Source organism: Gobio gobio (genome assembly GCF_949357685.1).
Source record: "Gobio gobio genome assembly, chromosome: 14".
Classification (NCBI taxonomy): domain Eukaryota; kingdom Metazoa; phylum Chordata; class Actinopteri; order Cypriniformes; family Gobionidae; genus Gobio; species Gobio gobio.
In genome coordinates this window covers 23,212,936-23,236,536 of record NC_137107.1, presented here as the reverse complement: position 1 = coordinate 23,236,536, position 23,601 = coordinate 23,212,936, and the positions used below count along the sequence as shown (strand labels likewise).

General features: G+C 37.4%; 2 protein-coding genes across 2 annotated transcripts; both read right to left on the bottom strand.

Annotated features, from left to right (window-relative positions):
- Positions 1-248: 248 nt before the first annotated feature.
- tpst1l (tyrosylprotein sulfotransferase 1, like) lies at positions 249-17,364 on the bottom strand. Its single transcript, XM_079835084.1, has 3 exons — positions 17,115-17,364; positions 8,613-9,747; positions 249-1,392 (listed from the first exon to the last, which is right to left on the bottom strand). The coding sequence occupies exons 2-3, from the start codon at positions 9,425-9,427 to the stop codon at positions 1,173-1,175; spliced, it is 1,035 nt and encodes a 344-aa protein (XP_079691210.1). The 5' UTR covers positions 9,428-9,747; positions 17,115-17,364; the 3' UTR covers positions 249-1,172.
- Positions 17,365-17,644: 280 nt separating this feature from the next.
- On the bottom strand, positions 17,645-23,216 carry crcp (calcitonin gene-related peptide-receptor component protein). The gene is made up of 6 exons (XM_079834901.1): positions 23,172-23,216; positions 20,061-20,097; positions 19,804-19,902; positions 19,574-19,668; positions 19,426-19,483; positions 17,645-18,366 (listed from the first exon to the last, which is right to left on the bottom strand). Exons 1-6 carry the CDS (start codon positions 23,177-23,179, stop codon positions 18,229-18,231), a joined length of 435 nt encoding a protein of 144 aa, XP_079691027.1. The 5' UTR covers positions 23,180-23,216; the 3' UTR covers positions 17,645-18,228.
- Between the last annotated feature and the right edge of the window lie 385 nt (positions 23,217-23,601).

The following is a 23,601-nucleotide window of genomic DNA, read 5'->3' as shown; positions in this document are numbered from 1 at the left end:
CGTCTGACTCCAGATCAGAAGGTTGCGTGTTCAAATCACGTCGGGGTCAAAGCTTTTTTCTTCTTCTTCTCTCAATGCGATAACTATTCGATACCTTTATAGCATAGTATAAAAAATATTTTTAAAAGTCTTGTAAATTTGATTTTCATTAGACCATATAATAACATGAGTATCTCACACTATCTCACACTGAGTACACACGCACGCACGCACGCACGCACGCACACACACACACACAGGGTTTCTTTAGAAATAACCAACATTTAATAAATATATGTTTTTTTATGTAACAAAAAGTACATTACAACAAGCATCAAAAAGTGACATGTGATGAGACTGACTGGTCCAATGTTACTGGACTTTAATTGTGATGGAATGTTCATCCACAGCAGAGATCATGTCCAAAGTCCTTCATATCTGGAGACAGGGACAGCTGCAGTTTGGAGAAATGTATGTGTCAAACCCCTAACTCTACCCTACAGCCCCAGTGCTTCCCAACCCCTTGTTGTGGGGGGCTCCAGGAAGTAGATGGGAACCCCTGTCCCACACCCCTCTCAACTAATTGTAAAGAACTTTCGACACGCCCCTTATTACTCTGACCTGCAGATACCCACACTTGTGTATTTGACCCACATTTGTCAAGTAGGCAATTTATAAGTTCATAACAAAAACCCTACAACAAAATGAGATTATCTTTGAAAGCTTGTGAAACATGTCTAAACTTCCTTTGTACTGAAGTCAAAGAGAACAAACCAAAAAGTGGTAATTCTGTGTAACTGTTGACTTCCTTTTTCAACAAGCATAGTTTCCTGTGTGATAATCAGACACTCATCTGGACACATTTGCCATGACATGCATGCATTAACACGTAGAAAAATATTAAAAAGACAACAACCACAGTACAGTCATTAGACTGACATTATTAGCAACATCATAGCATCTTTACAACGAAAAAAACCCCCATCTAAATTGAATTTAATTGAAAATGAGTTACACATTAAACATTAGAACATTTTATCACTTCATGAAACTCTTGCCATAAGCAACAATGGTGCTTGCAGCTCCGTTTTGTCATCCTACACGTTGTTAATTCAAGTAGAGACTTTGTGTGCATAAAATGCACAATGTTTATTGCTTCCAAGTATTCACAGGATGTATCCACAGAGGACCTTTTAATTTTGGATCGACCTCACTATTTTTGTGTTGTTCAGAAATAAGAGATCAGGCTTGTTGTAATTTGGCGGGTTGGCCAGAGGATCATAACCTAAGCGACTTAACATCGGGGCAAGGCTGGCCATATCATTCACCACATCAGCAGGGATATTGCCCACCCATTTAGACAGAGCATCCGTATTCACTGGCTTGACTACTTGATCAGTTGACAGTTCCACCCTGGAAGAGGAGACAGGAATAAAAGAGACAATGAACAATCATATATAGATTTAAAAACATAGCAGACAAGGCCTAAGTGCTTATCGAAGACATGAAATTAAAATATCTGCCTTCTGGAGATTAAGTGCAGCACAAACTAACAATTAAAAATCATTTAATTCCAGTGGGAGAAGTTAACGTCAACCATTGGTTTCATTATTACAGGACTGTGACGAAATTAGTGCTCATTTACAGGTCTTTGAAAATGCTTGCTGATCAAACAAACACCCTATTTAGCCCTAATCCATTCGTTTTACAGCTCGTATTACGATGTAGTTCTCCAATTACATAGAGAAATTCAGCTCTTGACAAGGAAACCTGCATGTCTGACCTATTGTCTGGAAAAGCTGTAGATGTAAAAGGAAATGGTGGAAAAAAATAATAATGACGGTGTCAGACTCAAATAGAACAACGGTGTTTTTCTTTTTTGGAAAGTATATCAGTATCAAACATGACATGACATGGGGGGAAAAAGACATTGTGGCCAATAACTAGTTCTTTTGTTTTAGGTAAATTGTGGCAATGTTCATACTAATTTCTTCATTTAAAGGCTGGAAAACACAATTTTTGACTTTTGTCCAAATTTACAGTCTGGAGGAGTTTGCCTACGGGTTTTCTAGCTTCAGACTATTTTACCTAATCAGAGGATATCAAACAGGTTTCATATTTTGAGCAGGTTTTAGAACATGTATTGTTTGCTTTTGCAATGCACCTCCTAGCAATGAGGGACATGTTTATGTGAAAGTTTGTTGTGTTCAAGTGATAAAGCGGTCTCATAAATTGTTTCTAAACGCTCGAATCATGATAAAAAAAAAACTACGTTTTTCAGCCTGGACAAAGCTAATGCACATGCTCAGTCCTAAGCGCGCGCACGTCTCAGAACACTGCCTGTTTCTATAGCAACCAGAGCTTTGACGAATGACTTTACTAATCAACGATTGGCTCTTTCATTTAGAGGGCGGGGCTTATTCCCCATATTGGGCGTTGCACTCTCCCATTCATAAGTAATCGGAATGCACCGTCTTCCTATATATAAAATATTCATGCAAATGCTTTTAAACCATTCAAACGCTACAAGTCAAAAGAGAAAGTGCTCAAGCACGCACAGACCGCAATAGTTCTCTTTCAAGCTTGAACGAACAATAACACGTACACTTATGCCAAAATGTCAGTTTTGTCGAGTATCCTCATAAGAGCAGTCTTAAATGAGTTAAATAAAGTCTTAAATGAACGTAAAGAGTTATTGTGATAAAATGAGAAGCGTGTGTGATCCGCATCATGTGCAGCAGCGGCAGATCTTAAAGTGACAGCAGCCACTGATTCTCTTTACTTTTTGTTCTTTGAATAACTTTAATGACAAAGAGAAAATTACTCACTGCTCTTGACTAAAGAACTTTTGTAGCTTTAGTAAATATTAATCTATTTGGGGCACAGTTAAATATGTCATTTATTATGGGTTTATATGAGGATTGTTTTGTACAAAATGTACAAAGGAAATGCAGAATCATTCAAAGATTAATTCATTTATTTATTTATTAGTATTAGTTCAGTTTCACTTCCTCACTTAGCTCAATCCCACCAGGATTTCATTTCCAGAAATGTGCAAGTGTTTTTTTTTCATAATTAGGATGTCAAATTCACCATATTATTGTGTTAGACGCACAATAGTCACACATGACAAATAAACAAACAAAATGCATGAATCTTGTTTGGTATTACAAAAAAAAAAGGCTAGTCCGGTGGTGTGCCATCTAGCTTTAATAACCATGATCGCTTAGGGTGGGAAATAACATCTTACAAGTAAAACACAGCAATAAGCAATTTCTTGATATAAGTAAAAAGTTCTCAAGTAATTAAGTAATCGGTCAGTAATAAAATAAGAACTTTTAAACAAATGACAATAGGACAAATAAATACAGCATAAATATACAGATACAATCAGTGCTTAAAGTTTAGGTATGCTACTGATTGTTTCCCCCCGACCTACAGTAATGCGCAGATCCAATACTGACACACGTCCCAAACTTTTTTTACTCAAGACATAACCGCCAATATGGACATATGCATAATAATATGTGTATTTGATCGTTCATGGGCAATAAGCCTAGAAATAAAACACAATCGGTAAACTTGCGCGAGCGCTGACAGGCGGCAAACACGTGCACAGAATTCACAGCCAGCCACAGACATTGGTACGTGTGTTAGTTACAAACTGAGTTCCGGGTTTACAACGCTTTTATTAACTCTTTTTTTAGTGCTATCAGGCATATCATACTTTTATTTGGTCATTATGCGAGATTGCAGGTGAGAAAGGTTCGCCTTCGCTTTCACGATTGGGGAACTGGAAGAACTGTTAGCTGAAGAATAAAATCAGTTTTATGCGTCTGTAGTACAATTGATTGGCTGCAATATAAAATGCATGTTGGTCTCATTAGTAGTTGTAATACAGCGAACCATAGTTGGACTAAGAAAGAAAGAACTACAACATCCCGGAATAAATGCACGCACGCACGCACGCATTAAAAACAGTACTATTGTGTCACAAAATGTAGTTTTAAGACGTTTTCAGGTGGGAATGTAGTTGTTTAAAGCTCAAATCTGTGGTTTATTTATAAAGAGAGCGCCTATTTAAAAAAAATAATCTTTTTTGGAGTTGTGAGATCAAGGCTATCACCGGGCAATCACTGCTCATAACCCCAGCGAAGGCAGCCTTTCCTCGGCCAGTCCTTCTGGCGTCTGCCGCTGGCTCTGATGTCCTGTAGTGGTTCGTCTTGTGTGGATCTAACGGGCGATCTTTGCTCTCATAAATATATAATTTGTTGTCTGCCAAATCGTTTTGACTGAGGGCAAAGAGAAGTTTCATAACTTTATATTTTAAGGATATTTAAACATACATGCTGTGAAGATAATGTAGGAGTTGCCTGGACCACATTTGTGTGGCTATTAATGCTTAATATATATGTTTAATGAAAATGAAAAGAGGCAGAGTGGTGTTTTATGACATATTTCTCCTGGAGTGCCTTGAACGCGCGTCAATTTCGCTTCAAACGCTCGATTTCTACGCGCGTCCAATTCTCTGCAGACGCGCGAATGCATTCAAAATGTTCGCGCGTGAAACTAGACACGGTAGACGCGATTTTGACGCTCAATTCGCGTTTGGTGTGAACGCAGCATTAGTATCAGTGATACTGGCCTTCTTTCATAAAGAGATGCCATTAAACAAGTATTTAAGATATACTGTCTATGTTTCCACATTAATTTGGAGATTAACTGTGAAATTACTACATTATAAAATACGTATGAAAAACAAAAGCTTTTTTAAAATCGCAATTAAATCACAGAAAAATTTGCAATTAAAAGGGGTGTTGTAAATTAATTGTTGCTTCGCAATGCAGACGTTGACGATTCTGCATCAATGCAGTAATAGGCCTGTCAAGATAAATTTTGCTGGACGATAAATTGGCCAAGAAATGAATTGCGATCAACAATAATATTGTTGTTCTGAGACCATTTTCATCTAAAATAATGATAATGGCATAATAATGCAGGTACACCTTTTCAAAGATCAATAAACTTTTATTTCTAAAGACTATTTAACTCTGAAAACGGCAAACATTTTAAATATCCACAATAAATTAACAAAACAACCAAAAACAATAAAAGCAGTGGACTCTCAGTCTGTTAACAAAAAATTAACTTGAATAAATACCAAAAACAATAAATAAAATGGATGAAAACTGCAACGGATGATTGTGTTTTAGGTGCATATTAGGGGTGGCCTAATATGGTTCGTAAAAACCCACAGTTCGTATCATGGTTTTAGGCTCATGGTTTTCGGTTCTGTACGGCTCTTGTTGTTGTTTTTTCTTTTAATCGTTAACACTTCTGAAATTTACTTCAGCATATGATATTTAGCTTAATTATCCACAATTTAGGATACAGTATTATAAAAATCATGCAAAAACTGAATTTGACTTGACTTTAAGCACATTATTGGAACCATCTCTGAGGAAAGCTAGGCGAGATTTTGATACACCATTGAACTTGAAGCACACAAAGTTTAAACTGAAGAATTAACTTGCATGTATCAAACTGCCAACTTCAGTGTAACTTCAGCGTCCGCACGAGTGCGAGGGTGCGCGGCAAAAATGGCGTGAACGCGGAGCGGGCAGTAGTGCACGTAAAATGCGCGAAACCCCATTTCGCTTGGCGGTGTGCGCGTCAAATTTCGTAACTTTGCGCACGGCTCCACAAACGAAGAAGCACAAGTTCCATCTGGCCGAGCAGGACGTCTCACGCCGGCACACGAGGAAGAGAGACGAGGAAAACAAGCATGCAAGTGGAAATTATCGCGGCCGGAAAAATTATCGAGCTCATTTTTTTATTTGTGCGATTAATTGATTTATTGACTATCGCGACAGGCCTATAGACCATAATCAATTATAGCCTACTGATGTTTCTTTGACATTATTCGTCACTTACGCACTTCTCGTGCTATAGTAAAATGTCAGAGGGAGACGAAACACAAAAGCGAATTTTAAAAAAATGCACCGACTATTTTAACATTTACAGCATGTGTGAGCATTATTGTAACTTAAAGGGATAGTTCACCCAAAAATGAAAATTCTGTCATCATTTACTCACCCTCAAGTTGTTTCAAACCTGTTCTGCTGAACACAAAAGAAGATATTTTGAAGAATGTGTGTAACCAAGCAGATAGAGCAACCATTGACTACCATAGTAGGGGAAAAAATACTATGGTAGTCAATGGTTGCTCTATCTGCTTGGTTACAAACATTCATTAAAATATCTTCTTTTGTGTTCAGCAGAACAAAGAAACTCATACAGGTTTGGAACAACTTGAGGGTGAGTAAATGAGGACAGAATTTTCATTTTTGGGTGAACTATCCCTTTAAGTACACTACTTGACAGTTTAATGCGCTTTTAGTATTTACTAGTATTTTTTAGTTCTCGTCACAGTTCTAGTCGTCTGCTGCGTTCAGACTTAAGTTGTGTTTGATGTTTGCTACATTCAGGAATCAGGAAGTGTACGTTTTTTTGGAGCAAATAAAATAAAAAGGGTATTGCTAAAGGGTAAAGCTTGTATTCATTGACAAACGTAGACATGTGCAGTATTATCGAAAATTGAGGATGCAACGCATCGTGATATCGAATCGTGGACATGATAATCGTTATCAAATCGTGAGAACAGTGACCATACACACCCCTAGTGATTAATCTAGTTTTTTTTTTTTGTAATTGGTTGACTGCACTAACTTGTACACATTATAATATATTATACACATGTAAAAACTTTCCCAGGTGAATCCTTTTTAAAACACCTATTAATGACATTTCTGTAGGCCTATAAAGCCATTCTTATGTCTTTAAAAACACTAATAACACTTAAATTTTACCTTCAGAAAACATCAAAAATGAATATCCATTTCTTATACTGTACAGGGAGTGCAGAATTATTAGGCACGTTGATTTTCTGATCATATTTTTTTTCCAGGCACATTTGACCAATTCCAAACCACAGTAATCCTAATAACTACTATTGATTTAGTATTTAATAATGTATAAGTGATATATAATTGTTCATGAAGGCTGGAAATGAAAATCACCTTATATTCAGGTGTGCAGAATTATTAGGCATGTTTTCTTTTACAGATAAATTGAGCCAAAAAAGAGATTTAACTCAGACTGAAAAGTCAAAAAGTATTAAATGCCCACGAGAAGGATGCAATACTAATGCAATACTAGACATTGCAGTTAAGGCGTGACCATTGGACAGTGAAATGCTCGTTGGGTCAGCAGGGTCAGACAAAAACAGGTGGTGAAGAAAAGACACCTGTTAACTGCAAAAGAATTAAGAATTAAGGTGAAGAATTAAGGGTGAAACCATCAGGAACCCTTTAGTCTCCAGCGCCACCATTTTCCAGAGCTGCAACCTACCTGGAGTCTCCAGAAGTGCAAGGTGTCAGGATCTCAGAGACTTCAGTTAGGTAAAGAATCCTAAAAAATGACCCCCACTAGATAAGAATCACAAGCTGAAGTGTTGTAAAATACATGAAGAAGGTTTTTTTATAGGCTTTATGGACAGATAGGTTGAGAATGACTCCTGAAGGACCAGCACCACATCCTCTAGTACCACTGTTTGAAGAATTCATCTTCCAGAATCTGGCAGTACGTTTTGGGAGTTCATTTTTAGTCCATCTCTGCAAAACGGACTTCAGGATGGACTAAAAATGAACTCCCAAAACGTACTGCCAGATTCTGGAAGATGAATTCTTCAAACAGTGGTACTAGAGGATGTGGTGCTGGTCCTTCAAGAGTCATTCTCAACCTATAAAACCTATAAAGTCTATAAAAAAGCAGGCTTCATGTATTTTACAACACTTCAGCTTATGATTCTTATTTAATGGGGGTCATTTTTTAGGATTTTTTACCTAACTGAAGTCTCTGAGATCCTGACACCTTGCACTTCTGGAGACTCCAGGTAGGTTGCAGCTCTGGAAAATGGTGGTGCTGGAGACTAAAGGGTTCCTGATGGTTTCACCCTTAATTCTTCACCTTAATTCTTAATTCTTTTGCAGTTAACAGGTGTCTTTTCTTCACCACCTGTTTTTGTCAGATCCTGCTGACCCAACGAGCATTTCACTGTCCAATGGTCACGCCTTAACTGCAATGTCTAGTATTGCATTAGTATTGCATCCTTCTCATGGGCATTTAATACTTTTTGACTTTTCAGTCTGAGTTAAATCTCTTTTTTGGCTCAATTTATCTGTAAAAGAAAACATGCCTAATAATTCTGCACACCTGAATATAAGGTGATTTTCATTTCCAGCCTTCATGAACAATTATATATCACTTATACATTATTAAATACTAAATCAATAGTAGTTATTAGGATTACTGTGGTTTGGAATTGGTCAAATGTGCCTGGAAAAAAAATATGATCAGAAAATCAACGTGCCTAATAATTCTGCACTCCCTGTAAATTTTAACATTGGAATGCCTAAATTCACTGTTAGCAGTTTTACTTTCAATTATTTAGACAAAATATTAAAGAATTTGAATACCGGCAATATATTGTTGTTTATCATCAAGCATGTGAATGCAACAAAAATCTCTCAAAAGTGTGACAGCAAATATATCAAAGCACCAATCTCACTCACTTTGACAGTGAAACTCCTCCAGCTTTCCCAATAAGCCGTTCATGGTGCAGCACGGAGGTGTCCCACGGCAGATCCAGGAACTGAAGGAGCTTGCGCATCACCCGCTCAGGGTGCAGCACCAGCTGCTCATAGTGCACGGGCAGACAGTTGCCATTCGCTGCAGCCAGGCACTGGTCATACATCACCTCCACTGCCCGGTTCCACTTCACCAAACAGTCCCGAAAACTTGTCAAGTCAAATCCAGTGATAGTCACCTTGCGGGAAATCATAGAGTGTACGGTGGCCCTGCCATCACGAAGCATAAGAATAAACTTCGCTTTTGGGAAGAGCTTGGAGAGGTAGGAGAGTGACTTCAGAGCAAACGGGTCCTTATTGCAGAGCCTCGGAGCGGGCTCGCCGTGCCCCACTATGATCTCCAACAGGAAGGCACGAACAGCGGAGTCCAGGACCTCTTCGGTGACGCCAGCCTCGTCGAGACGGAGCCGCTCACGTGCGGAGTGACTCCAGGTGGCCTGCATGGCTAACAGCCGGGGGATGACACGAGTCTCCTCGCCGCACCGAACGAGAGGGTGGGCGTCCAACATAGCCCGCATTAGTGTGGTGCCGCTCCGAGGCACTCCACCAACGAAAATAAGAGGGGTTTCCTCATTGTACTCCTCTGGGAGTTGAAACGGGTCACTTAGGTTTCTGCCAGCATGTAGATTTACGCGCGAACGGGCATTTGGACAATCCATCGTACTGAGGCCAAGATAAAATACTGTGATGGAGCTGATGACCCCACCGATCAGGAGAACATTGCATGTTTGTTTTCTCATGACTTATAGTTAGGGGAGAATGCGCTTTGTGGTTATAAAAAGCGGAATGAGACCAGCAAAATGGGTAAAACAGACTTTGCAGAAAGAAGGGGGGAAAAGGTCAGGAGGGATCTTGGAAAGACAGACAGAGTGAAAGCTTTCCAGAAAGGGTCACGGTGAAAGAATGTAGAAAAGCAGCGGAGGTAAAACAGTTTTCTGGGGGAGGGAAGGGATGGGCAATTTTGTTTTCCAGCCAGCAGCTCTTCAGGCCCTTGCTTGGGGCTTCAATAAACTCAGACTTGGTAAGTCCAGCCTTGTGTTCTCTGTCAGCACCATTGTGCCTGTAGAAAGGAGAAGGAAAAACACTTTCAAAAACAGATTTTGCCAGGTCTGTTTCAGCATTGGCTACTTTTGTGCATCTCACATTACATTAAATGTCACATCTAATACCATTACAGTACAACATTACCGTAATAGTATTAGACAATTAGAGTCAGCCAATTTGTAACTTAAGAACTATGCTTGAATTGCAAGTCTAAACACGACAAAGGAAAATGTCACTAAAAAAACAATGTAATGCTATGGTAAGAATGTTGTGTGTATCTCGACAATCTTTTAGGTGCCATATGTAGTTTAAGATTGTGAAGATTATCAGTTCTCCAGGTCAAAGCATAGTAATGTAGTACAGTGCTTCTCAACCTTTTGGACTCAATATTCAACAGTATGTGCTGTAATGATGACGACACTACTTCTTGTACACTTACAGAAACGAACATTGAGAGATCAAAATAATTTGTTTTTCAAATTAAAATAAGAAATAATTTGTCAGTTTAGATCTTGTTCATCTTGATTTTTAATGGTTGACCAGAACTAATCTACTAGAATTTCTACTAGTTTGCCCTTTGCATGTATAAGCAGGTACGTTTTGGTTACACTGCTACCTCCATGTGTATAGGTCACACTTCCTACCTTTCAGAAACATGAACTGAAAACTTTGGCAAAGCATGCACATTAACACCTTTAAGTACCAAACATCCTGTTGTGGCCAGCGTTGTGGTGGTTGCTTTTACTTGCAATGCATGTGTCACAAATAACACCTATGAGCATGAAACTCTAACACTTGATATTTAAAAAAAAAGGATTCATCATTATCCATATGAGAGCAAATGGAGTAAGCAAAATGTATGTGAATAAGTAAACCAAGTAACAAATCATGATTCATCAATAACTTTCATGCAAACATTATAAATGTATAGAAAAATGAACTGAAACCACATGCAAATCACACATATTCTGGGTGGCCTTTTACATGACAAAATACAATTTTATATATAGATATTTCTGTTGCGTCCCAATTCAGAGGTGCATCCTCCCAAAAGCGCCCCTGCTGCACAACAAAGGCAACCTTGCCTATCCCAGAATTCATTGCACGCCATTGAGTGACGACACGATTTTTTGGAGTAATTGCCAAATGACACTTTTAAACACAAGTATTGGGTTTCACCTTATTCAAATATCTATTGTGTGTGTAGTATGAATGTAATACGGACGTACTACATCCGCCATGTTGTCATTATCATTACCAGCGTCATGTGTGTCGCTTTACCTCCATTCATAAATCCTCTCCCGTGGCCTCATGGGATAGTACAGTGTCCATTGTATGCACACTTCAGAATCTCGCTGGAAGTCATCCAGGGACTTTTCGCCTACTGTTTTTCGAATATATGTATTCAGACATGCTACTCTGTTGGCGTACTGTTTTTTGCATTACATAAAGAGGGTATGCATAGAGACAGAGCGTATTTAGGCCACACCCACACCGGGGGGGAAAACAATCCAACGCTCTCCATTGACTTTGCATTGCGAGAGGCTGCCTCATTGTCATTTCGGACTTATAACAAAAAACAGAACAATGTCTAAAAGCTGATATGTGACAAGGTGTACAGCAAACAAGCTAAAACACACAGAAATAAGTGTTTATAAGCTGTCGACCCAAAAAAAACGAGCGTCTAAGAAGATAAAAGTGGATACAGGCAATACGAAGTGAAGCTTCAGCAGGAAGAATGGGTAAATTTTGGGATCCTGACACTCAGTATGCCTCAATATGTGTATGTGTGCAGTAAACAATTTGTCACTGTTAAGTCAAATATCCAAATGTCCGTTTTATATATTATATTTACTGTCGCTGATTACGTTCCCCTCTAGTCGTCGTAGTTCTCAGTGTAATATGACCCGCGCGCTCTGTCTCAATGGCCTGAATCCACTTTTTTGTACTTAAACGCTCGTTTTTTGGGTCAACAGCTTATAAAAACGTCTGGGTTTTTGCTTCTGGGTTTTGTTTAGCTTGTTTGCTGTACACCTTGTCACATATCAGCTTTTATACATTGTTCAGTCTTTTTGTTATAAGTCCAAAATGACAAAAAGGCCGCTTCACGCAATGCAAAGTCAAAGGAGACGGTTTGATTGTTTTTCCCCCCGGTGGGCGTGGTCTTCAGATTATGACACGTGTCGCTCTGTCTCTATTGCTGTCTAATCAGCATCTTGATATGCCACACCTGTCAGGGTGGATAGATTATCTCGGCAAAGGAGAACATTTTACATTAAATGTTTTTAATACATAATTACTGGCAATGTACCAGATGTAGATACTAGGGATGCCACAATTCTCAATATAATATTGAACTGTTCGGAACGGCATTCACGGTTCAATACTTCCGGTATTTGTACAAAACAATCCGGTTTTGCATTTAATTAATTATTTTCCTACAAATTCTATAATTTGCCATCCCAATACTGAACAATGCGACATACATTCACACCACACGTTAGTGGTAGAGTTATACTCACGGAACACTATAAACATTCACAATCAAGAAAGTTCATTATTTGTAGGGCTGGGCAATTTTATCGATTCTGCGATATAAATCGATATTTTTTCTCCCAAGAAAGTATCGATTTTTAAAGCTACACTGTGTAACTTTTTTAGTCTATTGTTAGCTAAAACACTTAGTTCTTTCAAAAATATATGTGCTCATTAATGTATATTTACTTCTTTCAAGTAATAAAGTATTCTCGTAAGTTTATAATATGCCATTGAAAATACATAAGGTAATGGGATCTAACGGTGGTCGCCATGTTGCCCCTCCATTTTGAAAGTACATTAGCCAAAGAGGGACATACCCGTAAATTCAAGCTTCGCTTTTCGCGTTTTAACCGGTTTTAACACTCGATGGCACTGTACAAAATTATCTGCCTCGCGCATGTGCGCGTCAACTTGTTCAGACTTGTCTGGTGCATGTGCAGATAGTTTTCATCTCAGCAGCGTCCAGTAACAGAGTTATACGGAGTTTTCCTGGCTTGTTTATTCCTCAAAAGTCTGTTTTTCCTTGTGTGGTATTTCTGTGCTCGTAAGTAATAATAGTTATTGTCATTGTAGATGTGTTTCAGAGTGTGTCATCGCGTAATTCAGTTGATGTCACCTCAGAAGTATTTTTGTGTCAACATAGGGTACAATAGCGTAATGCTCACCTATTTGAATAATCATTCAGTTATTTTGTTATCAACAATGTTTATTCGTTTATAGAAAATATTTGCTTGTAATGTATGTTGATGGAAATATGTATCAGGTCTGATCGGCATATTAACAATTGTTATACAGAGCGCACGGCAGTGCTAACGTTAAAGCTGTGCACACACTTTTGTAATCCGACACCGCTTGTTAGCAGCAGCAGCAGCGGCAGCTCCGCTCCTTTTAATGCAGCTGCATTTAGCGCCTATATATGGTACAATAAGCTCTGGTTTACGGTTACATTATACAAATGTAACTTATAAGTATACAGTTCTTAACTGTGTATGTATATTTACCATCCTTATTTGTTCTCTCACAGAAACCACATTTATGTACATAGCCACGCAAACCTGTTTATGCCTTGCGTTTGGATGACTGAATAAACATTACTATCATCAAAGTTCACTCTGGATTAGCTGCAGTTCTTTCTAGCCGAATAATTAGGCCAGTTGAGTTCCAACCATCCCACTGCGCACAGAATATCCCACAGGCACCGTGTCGAATGTGGACGAGGTCGAACTGGAAGCCATGTTAATCTTGGACTAAATCGGCCACCGTAGGAGTTGAAACGAAATCGGAATTGAGAGGAACAGAAACTAAAATTCACTGGATGGTCATATACCTTTTCACCACTAGATGGGGGAAAATATCACACAGTGTAGCTTTAAGCCGCGAGTATCGATACATACATAAGTCCCATTCAAATCCCCGTGTTTACCCCCATTTGCGTTGCAGGAAGAGCGATTTGGTCAGCCAGCCGCTAGTACCGCTGTAGAGCAAGTTACCCGTACTACTAACTTTACGCCGACGTCTACCTCTTCTTGTTTACGGAGTCAGAGCGAGGAGATTCAAATAAATGGCGGCGAATATAAATCCAGCGCCTTCATGCTTAAAAGCAGATGTGTGGGAGCACTTTGGGTTTAAAAAGAAGAAGGAAAGCGACGACTTAGACTCAGGGGTCAACAACATGAGTCGCCCGCAAGGACCACAGGAGTTGCCCGCGGGTCTGTTCTAAAAATAGCTCACCATAGCAGCAGCGTTCAGTCGCTTCCGTGTTCATTTAAGCGCAGGGCTCCAGACTGAAGCCGAATATATACTAGTGTCTGTAAATAATAAACTGCAAAATACTATTTAAATTTTACTCCTGCTTGTTCTGCGTCTGTGTGGATGACGAGCGCCGCGCGCGCACTCGCTCTTGTAGTCTCTGCCGACACGAACACAAACCTCACTTCATGAGAATTTACCGTTTCATTTGAGAAAACTGGCTGCGTCTCATTCTGCTCCTGGTTCAGAAGTCAGGGCACTGATCAGGACACGAGTCAATGGGCTGATCCCGGATCAGTGCCCTAACTGAACAAGGGAGCTGAATAAGACGCGCACCCACTGTCATATCATCATGAACACACACACTGGTAATCACGGCAACCCGTCAAAATAAAAGTTCGGTTTAACGTGAAGAGATTGACTACAGATTGTAGCCTACAGTACATTTAGCTACGTCTCTATGTAATAATAATACGTCTCTACTAATAATAATAATTATGAAATAAATAATACTAATTATATAATTATTAATGGTTGCTTATTTTTCACTTGATCTTTCATTTATAAACAATGTTTACTTTTAAACAGCATACAGCCTTTACATGTTTATGTATTATTTACTTATGATTATCATCATATATAATAAAACATTTATTTTAAAAAAAAATAGTGGTATTGTACCGACTACTGGAACTACTACTATACTCTTTCAGGTGTAAAACAGTTTGGATAGTTGTTAATATGAGAATTATGATGCATTATTTAAGAGTTTTAAGTATTATATAACATGAGTAGCTCTCTTTGACTTTCTTTTTTAAAAAGTAGCTCTCAAATGAAAAAAGGTTGGAGACCCTTGACTTAGACAAAGCATCGCGGTTGATTTGCAAGCTGTGTGACACAAACGTGAAATACTCTGGAAATACTACCAAATGTCAGTGTCAAGCTAAAAAAGCTGTCAAAGAAACTGTTCAGAACAGGCCACTTGCTGCAATTTTTTAAAACTCCATTGTTAATTGCAATACTGCACTTCATTTACTTTTCAAAGGCTTGTAAGCTACAGTTTGCACTGTTTCAATAAATGGAACTAATTTCCTCAACACATCTTTGATTCATTTTGTCCAGCATTTGCAAGCTGTAGACTCTCTGTCCCGTCAGAGACATATATTGTGTAATTGATGATTTTAGTTTTCAGTTCAGTTAATTCAATCCAAGTAAATGAAACACTCACAAGATGTCACCAAAATCACTCTGTCCCCTTTAAATCTTTCAGAAAATGATGTAAGTGTATCGAATTATATCGAATCGTATCGTTGGCTGAATATCGTGATATATATCGTATCGTGAGCTGAATATCGAGTATCGTATCGTATCGTGAGATTAGTGTATCGCTACAGCCCTAATTATTTGCATGCGTTTTAAAGCCTTGCCGGCTCATTCGCGTGCACTGTTTTAACATGCGCTTTTCCGAGCGCGCACACTAAACGCCTGTCAAACACGTGATTACTGAACTAAGTAGTCGTCTTACTGCGCTAATACTGTCAAATACACACACGGTTAACATAAACACAGTCGGTTATAAAGTGAAAGTAAAATCGCGTGTGTCTGTATATTATGCTGCGTTCCAGGCAGGTTTTTGAGCCCGTAAGTTACAACTTCAAACCACGACTCACGACTTTGTAGCGTTCCAGGCAAAGTCACGCCAAATTGCCTGAGCGCAAGGAATCGTGTGGTAGCTCACTAACACAGATTTAGACAGATTTGTACACAATATTTGAGAGAAATAGGCCTTTTGTGTAAATAGAAAAAGTCTTTGAGTTCAGCTCATGAAAAATAAGGGGGTGGGGGGGGGGGTGTTGCTTTATAATTTTTGTTCAGTGTATATATATATATTAGGGATGGGTAAAAAATATTGATTTCTCGATTTTAATCGATTCTCACTTTTACAAAACAATATAAATTCTTAAATCCCAAGAATCGATTAGTCATCCTGTTTTCAGTTAATGAATGAACATCAGTACAACTTCGTTCGAAGGATGCAGCCCCTGAATTGGGACAGCCCACATTTTTAAATAAAGCCTTATATAGAGATGTTTGGGCATGATTTATGCAAATTTCTAACCTCAAACATAGTTGCTCATTATGAACGCTCCAATTTCATTAACATTAGAATGATGGTAAGGATAAGTTCATGTAAATAGGCATGGGTTATGAATTAGGTAGATCTGAATAATGTGCTTATAAATTATCTACTCAATAATTAGTTAGAATGTTATGACCATTCTAAAACAGGTTTCCCTGAACTCTTTATTCGTCTCTCATTGGTTGAACAAACAAGTCCCGCCCCAAACTCACGCCCATGGTTGAGCCAGGTGATACTCATAAAAATAAGCTTGATAGTTATGATAGCGTCACAGTGTTTGACATTTCGTACTAATAACTAACAAAGTTGTTTCTGCATATCAAGAAAGAATAAAATAAAGCATTTTTGTTAACAGAAAAAGTGTTTTAAATAGCTTTAGACCGTGTATTTTCTTGATACTTTGGTTGTTGTGTTGTCTGGTGTTCTTCATCATGCAGGAGACGCATGCGTCTGAAAACGCATTCCACAGCATTTGTAAGCGCCTTCAACAATGAACCGCGTTTTTTAGGGTATCACAGCAGGATTCGCATTCCCAAAATGTTGCGGACCGAATGGGTTCTGTGATATCATATCGTTGCCGTGCAATTTATTTGTGGAAAACGTAAGCGCACGTACTGCAATAATGCAACAAGTCGACAGAGCTGTAACAAAATGTGGTCGGGTCGGTTCGATCACGATTCATGACCGTGTATAGTTGAAACAACGCGTTTTTAACTTGAATAAATGTGATATGCATACGTTTGCTGCTTTCACACGAAGACACGTTTACAAATGGTCGTAAAGGGAAACCGAGGACTGAATCTCTAACGTTACCTGAGATCAAAGTTATTCGCCAGCACGACTGACTGGCGGCCTGGAACAAGGAAACTGTGTGAAACATTCTCACGACACGTAAAAGAAACACCAACCCAACTCTATTAGCTTAAATAGTTCATCAAGAGGGAGACGTGCCTTACCGTACAGAAAGTACAACTCCTCGAATCCTACATTCTCCAGAATCACGTCTCTCTGATGAAATGCAGACGCAAATATTCCGTGAAACGGAGCTATGAAGCTCTGACGTTAAGAGAGATAGTGAAAATATTCCTCATGAATATTTTGTCTATGAGGATTCAATGTCAAACTATTTCAATTCCAAGAGAAAACCTTACAAGCAGAGATCTTCAAAATTCATACCCGTTCCCACAGCGCTACAGAGGAACTCTCAAATTTCATTGGTTACAGCAAACGTCTATTGCCAATCAGATGGTTTTCATTGGCTTTCTCTACATGACATGGCATTGTTGTCATAAATCAAACGCCTGTCGAATATAAATGAGTATTTTTCTCTTCAGAAGAATTCTGTCAATGACAATATATGTTTAATCGATAAAATCATCAATGTCTTCAGGTTTATTAGAAAAATCGACCTGCTACTTCACTGTTTTCATGTTGTTTGTGGAGGGCTGAGAAAAACGAATCAATTGTAAGACAAATGACAAAAGTACCACATTAAGCAACTTTATGGATAGAAGTCTTGTTATAAGAGCTCAGTAGAAACTGGCAGTCACACATTTACATCTCATATTCACGATAAACGGCCGTGTTTACTTTGTTCAATGAGTTCACACCTTAAAATGGTAAATGATAATACAATGTAATTTAATACCAAATTAAAGTGAAGCAATACAAGAAGGATTTTAAAGAGGAAGTGAGAATGTCTTGACTCCAGAAGATTATACTTCCCCTCTGAACAAAGATCAATGCAACTACAAATGGGTTTGAAATGCTACTAATGCTGGCAAAATTATACATGGTATTTCTTTATCATGTGCTAGTACAATACATACATTAGGTTAAATAAATACACACCTTTATTGACATTACCTTTTGCTCTAAATGTACCCATGTTTTCATTAATATAATGTTATAAAGACAATATATTTTATATAATATTAATAATAAAATGAAGACCAACTGTATACTAAAGTATTAGCACTGTCAACAAATCTGAAGTTAGTTTTTTGTGTGTGTGTGTTTGGGGATGAAGGCAATTAAAAAAAAAAAATCATTGTGTTTCCAGGGCTGATGCTACTGGTCTGTCTCCATCACAGGGTCAGCAGATGCATCACCTTCTTTTTGGGGGTCACCAGGCAGGATGTCTGTGACTTTCTGTATAAGTTCATCGATCTGTTCTTCTGTCAGTCTTTCCTCACTCTCCTCTACCATCTGTAAGTTTAGGGTAGATTGCTTACAAATTGTAGTCATGACAAAAATTGTAGTTAGTAACGTAATCCAATACAATGTACATTACACATTTAAGGTACCTTGAGAACCTGTTTATCACATTTATTTGAATAATATAATATTGTACCATTGATATAAAAATACAAAGAGAAAGAAAATGTATTCTATTCTTTGTTATCAACAACATGAATATACCAATGATGTAAATATTACATTATGTCAGGTTTTCCCAGACTGGGGTTCGTGATGGAACTGCAGGGGTTTCTGAGTTTAATGAAAAGCTATTCATTAATTAAATAATATTTTTAACCAAAAATCATATTTATTATTATTTTTATTAAAATAATCAGAAAAAAAATAAAACATTAAACAATTATTTGATCAAAAATACAGTAAAAACAGTAATATTTCTATTTGACATAGCAGCATTACTCTCAGTGTCACATGGTTCTTTAATGAATAGAAAGCTCAAAAGAACAGCGTTTATTTGAAATATATTTTTTGTTTTATATTATAAATGTCTTTAAAGTAGTGCTGGGGAAAAATTAATCGTGATTAATCGCATCCAAAATAAAAGTTTGTGTTTACATAATATGTGTGTGTACTGTGTATAATTATTAAGTATATATAAATACACACACATGCATGTATATATTTAAGAAATATTTGCATGTATATACTCTATTTTTCATTTATCTTATATCTAATTATATTTTTTCTAATAAAAATATAAAAATTTTCTTAAATATATACATGCATGTGTGTGTATTATATAATATATATATACACATAATAATAGTGCACAGTACACACACATATATTGTGTAAACACAAACTTGTTTTCATGATTCATTTTTCAGCACTACTTTAAAGTCAATTTAGATTAAAGTGTCCTTGCTGAAAAAAAGTATAATATCTAAAAAAAATAAAAAAAAATAAAAACCTTATCCCAAACGTTTGTATGGCATTGCACATTCTTAGAATTTTTTGAGAAATTGGCAAAGATGTAAAGAAGGAAAAAATGTTATGAAAGAGTCTCACCAGCTGGATCTCAACAGCAGTCTGGGGTCTGTGGTTAAGGAGCTGCAGCTTTTCAGCTCTTTAAACAGGAACAGAAAAAGAAACCGCAGTCTTGGTAAGAATGGCTAAAAAAAGCTGACTTAATACTAAAGTGTTTACTAAAACTAACTTAGTGAGCTTGTGAGGCAGCATGGCAGTGAGGAACTCCTTCACAGTCTCTGGTTTCTGATGAACACATGGCGTCTTGGAGAGGTACTTCAGGGTCTATTGAGGCGTATACATCAAATGTGTATGAGTGTGCAAATATTTCTGAAGATTTTAAAGAAAATCTCACAAAGATGGAAATATAAATATCATCTTTGCTTTGGAGATGTTTAAAGTATCATCAAAGACATACACCTCATACATGATGGTGTTGAGATTCTGTTGCCCGGTGCTGTGCTTATTTTTAACCATCTCCTTTCTTTTTTCTTTCAGGTCTGTCAGCAGCTGATAGACCTGGGGGAGAAGAGGGCATTGGTACAGCCAGGAACAAACTGAACAACAAACATTTGACTTGAAATCTACAACAAGCATTTCTGATAACACACACCTTTAAAATGTACAACAGAAAAATGGGTCCAAATTTAATCTAAAAATGTTTAATGCATACTGACCTCATAATTGCTCAGCATTGCTGCATTGGCGTCCCTCCTACAAAACAAATGTTTACATTAGGATTAACTTGTGTTAAAGGGCATATTGCATATTGCAAGATTAACATATAACCTCGTTTGAAAATACCATATGAAAAGGTAATGCACGATTTCAAATGTTTTAAAAAGACATGAGCACAAATTTAGTAGATAAAGTTGCCGTTTCGTTGGCCGTTCCCACATCGCGTCATATTACGTCACGAAGGGAGTCGCTTGCCGAGCTCTGCGTTGGCTCAGTGCAGAATAGACTGGAATTCAGTACGAGTCTGTGTATTTTCGGTAGTTTTTCTATTCCAATTTATCATTGCCATGGTAAATTATTGTGTCCAGCCTGTCAGGACATCAAGTGCACAGGTTTCCTTAAAAATAATTCTGCATGGTGCCGTTTTGTGCAGGTGAAGAAACTGGACTTCCCTTCGCACATCTGCTTCGAAACACGTGGTGGTGTGTATAGTGCTTTAGACCGGAGGATTATCATCCCGGCGATATGATGGAGTCAAACATTGTTATACTCATGTAAGGCCGGCTACACACTGGCTGTTGTCATGGCGTTTTCTATGTATTTACACACCAGAAGCGTGTCTGATGCGGCGCTGCTGCTGCTAGGTGACGTACAGGGAGGGCTATACTTCATGTTAAACATAAATATATAGCCTACTGATACAGCAAAGACCAGGGGTGCGTCTCTATCAGCTCCCTAGTTTAGTAGTCAGGGCACTGATCAGGACATAAGTCAATGGGCTGACTCCCTGATCAGTGCCCTGACTACTGAACTAGGGAGCTGATTGGGACGCACCCAATGCCGGCAGTATTGACGGCAAAATAGGCTACAGAATATTTCGTTCTGTATTGACAGGTGCAATATTTGAAAATCTTTTTTTCTTAATTACAATTATATCTGCATTTATGTCAACACCTAGAGACTTTCAAACATCAAAATGTAATTTATTAATATGTATGTGTGTCAAAAAGACAAACAGCTTTTCCCATTCTATTTTGCCTGGAAACGCTTCCAACACGCTGGCGTGATGTGAAAAATATGAGTCGGTTCTATTTCTAGCATGTGCTGACCTAAAATGACATTCTAACAGAACTGTAACTAGAACTTGGGCATGGAAGCTGTTTCTGCCATGGAATAAAAAAAAAAGAAGGTAACTGCGACTTTTTAAACTTGACAATTCTGACTTTTTAATCTTGCAATTCTGAGTTTATATGTCGCAATTCTGAGAAAAAAGGCATAATTGCGAGTTATAAAGTCAGAATTGTGAGATATAAACTCAGAATTGCAAGGAAAAAGTCAGAATTGCGAGTTATTAAAGTCAGAATTGTGAGTTATAAAGTCAGAATTGTGAGATATAAACTCGGAATTGTGAGGAAAAAAAGTCAAAATTTTGAGTAAAGTCAGAATTTTGAGTTATAAAGCCAAAATTGTATGATATAAACTCGGAATTGCAAGTTATAATGTCAGAATTGGGAGTTATTAAAGTCAGAATTATGAGTTATAAAGCCAAAATTGTATGATAGAAACTCGGAATTGCGAGAAAAAGTCAGAATTGGGAGTTATAAAGTCAGAATTGCAAGGAAAAAGTCAGAATTGCAAGTTATTAAAGTCAGAATTGTGAGGAAAAAGTCAGAATGGCAAGTTATAATGTCAGAATTGTAAGTTATAAAGCCAAAATTGTATGATATAAACTCGGAATTGCGAGAAAAAGTCAGAATTGGGAGTTATTAAAGTAAGAATTGTGAGTTATAAAGTCAGAATTGCAAGGAAAAAGTCAGAATTGGGAGCTATTAAAGTAAGAATTGTGAGTTATAAAGTCAGAATTGCAAGGAAAAAGTCAGAATTGCGAGTTATTAAAGTCAGAATTGTGAGTTATAAAGTCAGAATTGTGAGTTATAAAGTCAGAATTGCAAGGAAAAAGTCAGAATTGCGAGTTATTAAAGTCAGAATTGCGAGTTATTAAAGTCAGAATTGTGAGATATAAAGTCAGAATTGCAAGGAAAAAGTCAGAATTGCGAGTTATTCAAGTCAGAATTGTGAGATATAAAGTCAGAATTGCGAGTTATTCAAGTCAGAATTGTGAGGAAAAAGTCAGAATGGCAAGTTATAATGTCAGAATTGTGAGTTATAAAGTCAGAATTGTATTATATAAACTTGCAATTCTGAGAAAAAGGCTGAATTGTAAGATAAAAAGTTTATTACTTTAAAAAATATATATATATAATTTTCTTTGTTTATTCTGTGGCAAAAACAAGCTTCAACACTTTGGAGCACTGCAACAAAGACAACTGCATTTTGTGCATTTGCAATTTACGCATGTGTGTGAGGCTGAGCAGTGGTCCAACCCAAAGCATTGTATATTAAATATTCTGTAAAAAAAAAAAATTAAAAAAAAAACCCCGGTCAATAAATAATGTTTAGGGTAGGCACTTCAGATGGTGACAGAAAATGGGCTGTTTTTTGGTGAACACCAAAAATTAATTATAAAGGTTTGCTAAAGCTTTGTATAAATACAAAGGTTTAATTACAAAGGTTATACTTTGAATTTCTATATCACTTTGATGACTCAAGCGGATATAGAAATTCAAAGTATAACCTTGATCGACAGTAGACAACGTTTTTTTTTCACGGTAACCGTTTTACCATCCATTTTATAACGAATACTAACTCTTTGAGTTACTTTTGGATTAGTAGTTTGCGTGGATGTCTATTCATGTTGACTATTTATTGCGAGTTTCCCAAATTAAACGCATATTATGAGGATTATATACGATCTTTAAACCCAAACTATTTATTGGTGATTATAAATTGTATAGCAAACAGATTGGATTATTTAGATCAGATCATAAACAAGTTTATGCGGGAGATATGTCTGGAACTACTGTACATCACATGCAGTTCACGGTCAACAACACAGTGACCACGTGAGCCGCATATAATCGACCGTTCATTATAAATTTGGAAAATTAATTTACTCATCAGCGCCAGATGCTATTGTTTTCAACAAAATATCAACTACTGTATGGCTTGAGTTTGACTTAAAACGTATAGAAGTAAATTAGATCGCTTACACTTCCATCTTGCTTGCCTTGTTGGTTCGACAACTAAACTATCCGGTGAGAAAACGAAGCTTTCACTTAAACGTTCCCACCCAGTTGACATGTTCACATTTGTGTCTGGGTTTAAAGGGACAGTTCAATGAAAATGCTGTCATTATTTACTCACCCCCACGTTGTTGCAAACCTGTATGAGTTTCTTTCTTCTGCTGAACACAAAATGAGATATTTTGAAGAAGGTCTGCAACCATTCTTGTATTCTTGGGGCACCATTTTCCATAGTATGGGAAAAAATACTATGGAAGTCATTGGTCCCCAAAACGGTTTGGTTACAAACATTCATCAAAATAAATTATTTTGTGTTCAGCAGAAGAAAGAAACTCATACACGTTTGGAACAACTTGCGGGTGAGTAAATAATGACAGGATTTTCATTTCAAGTATTA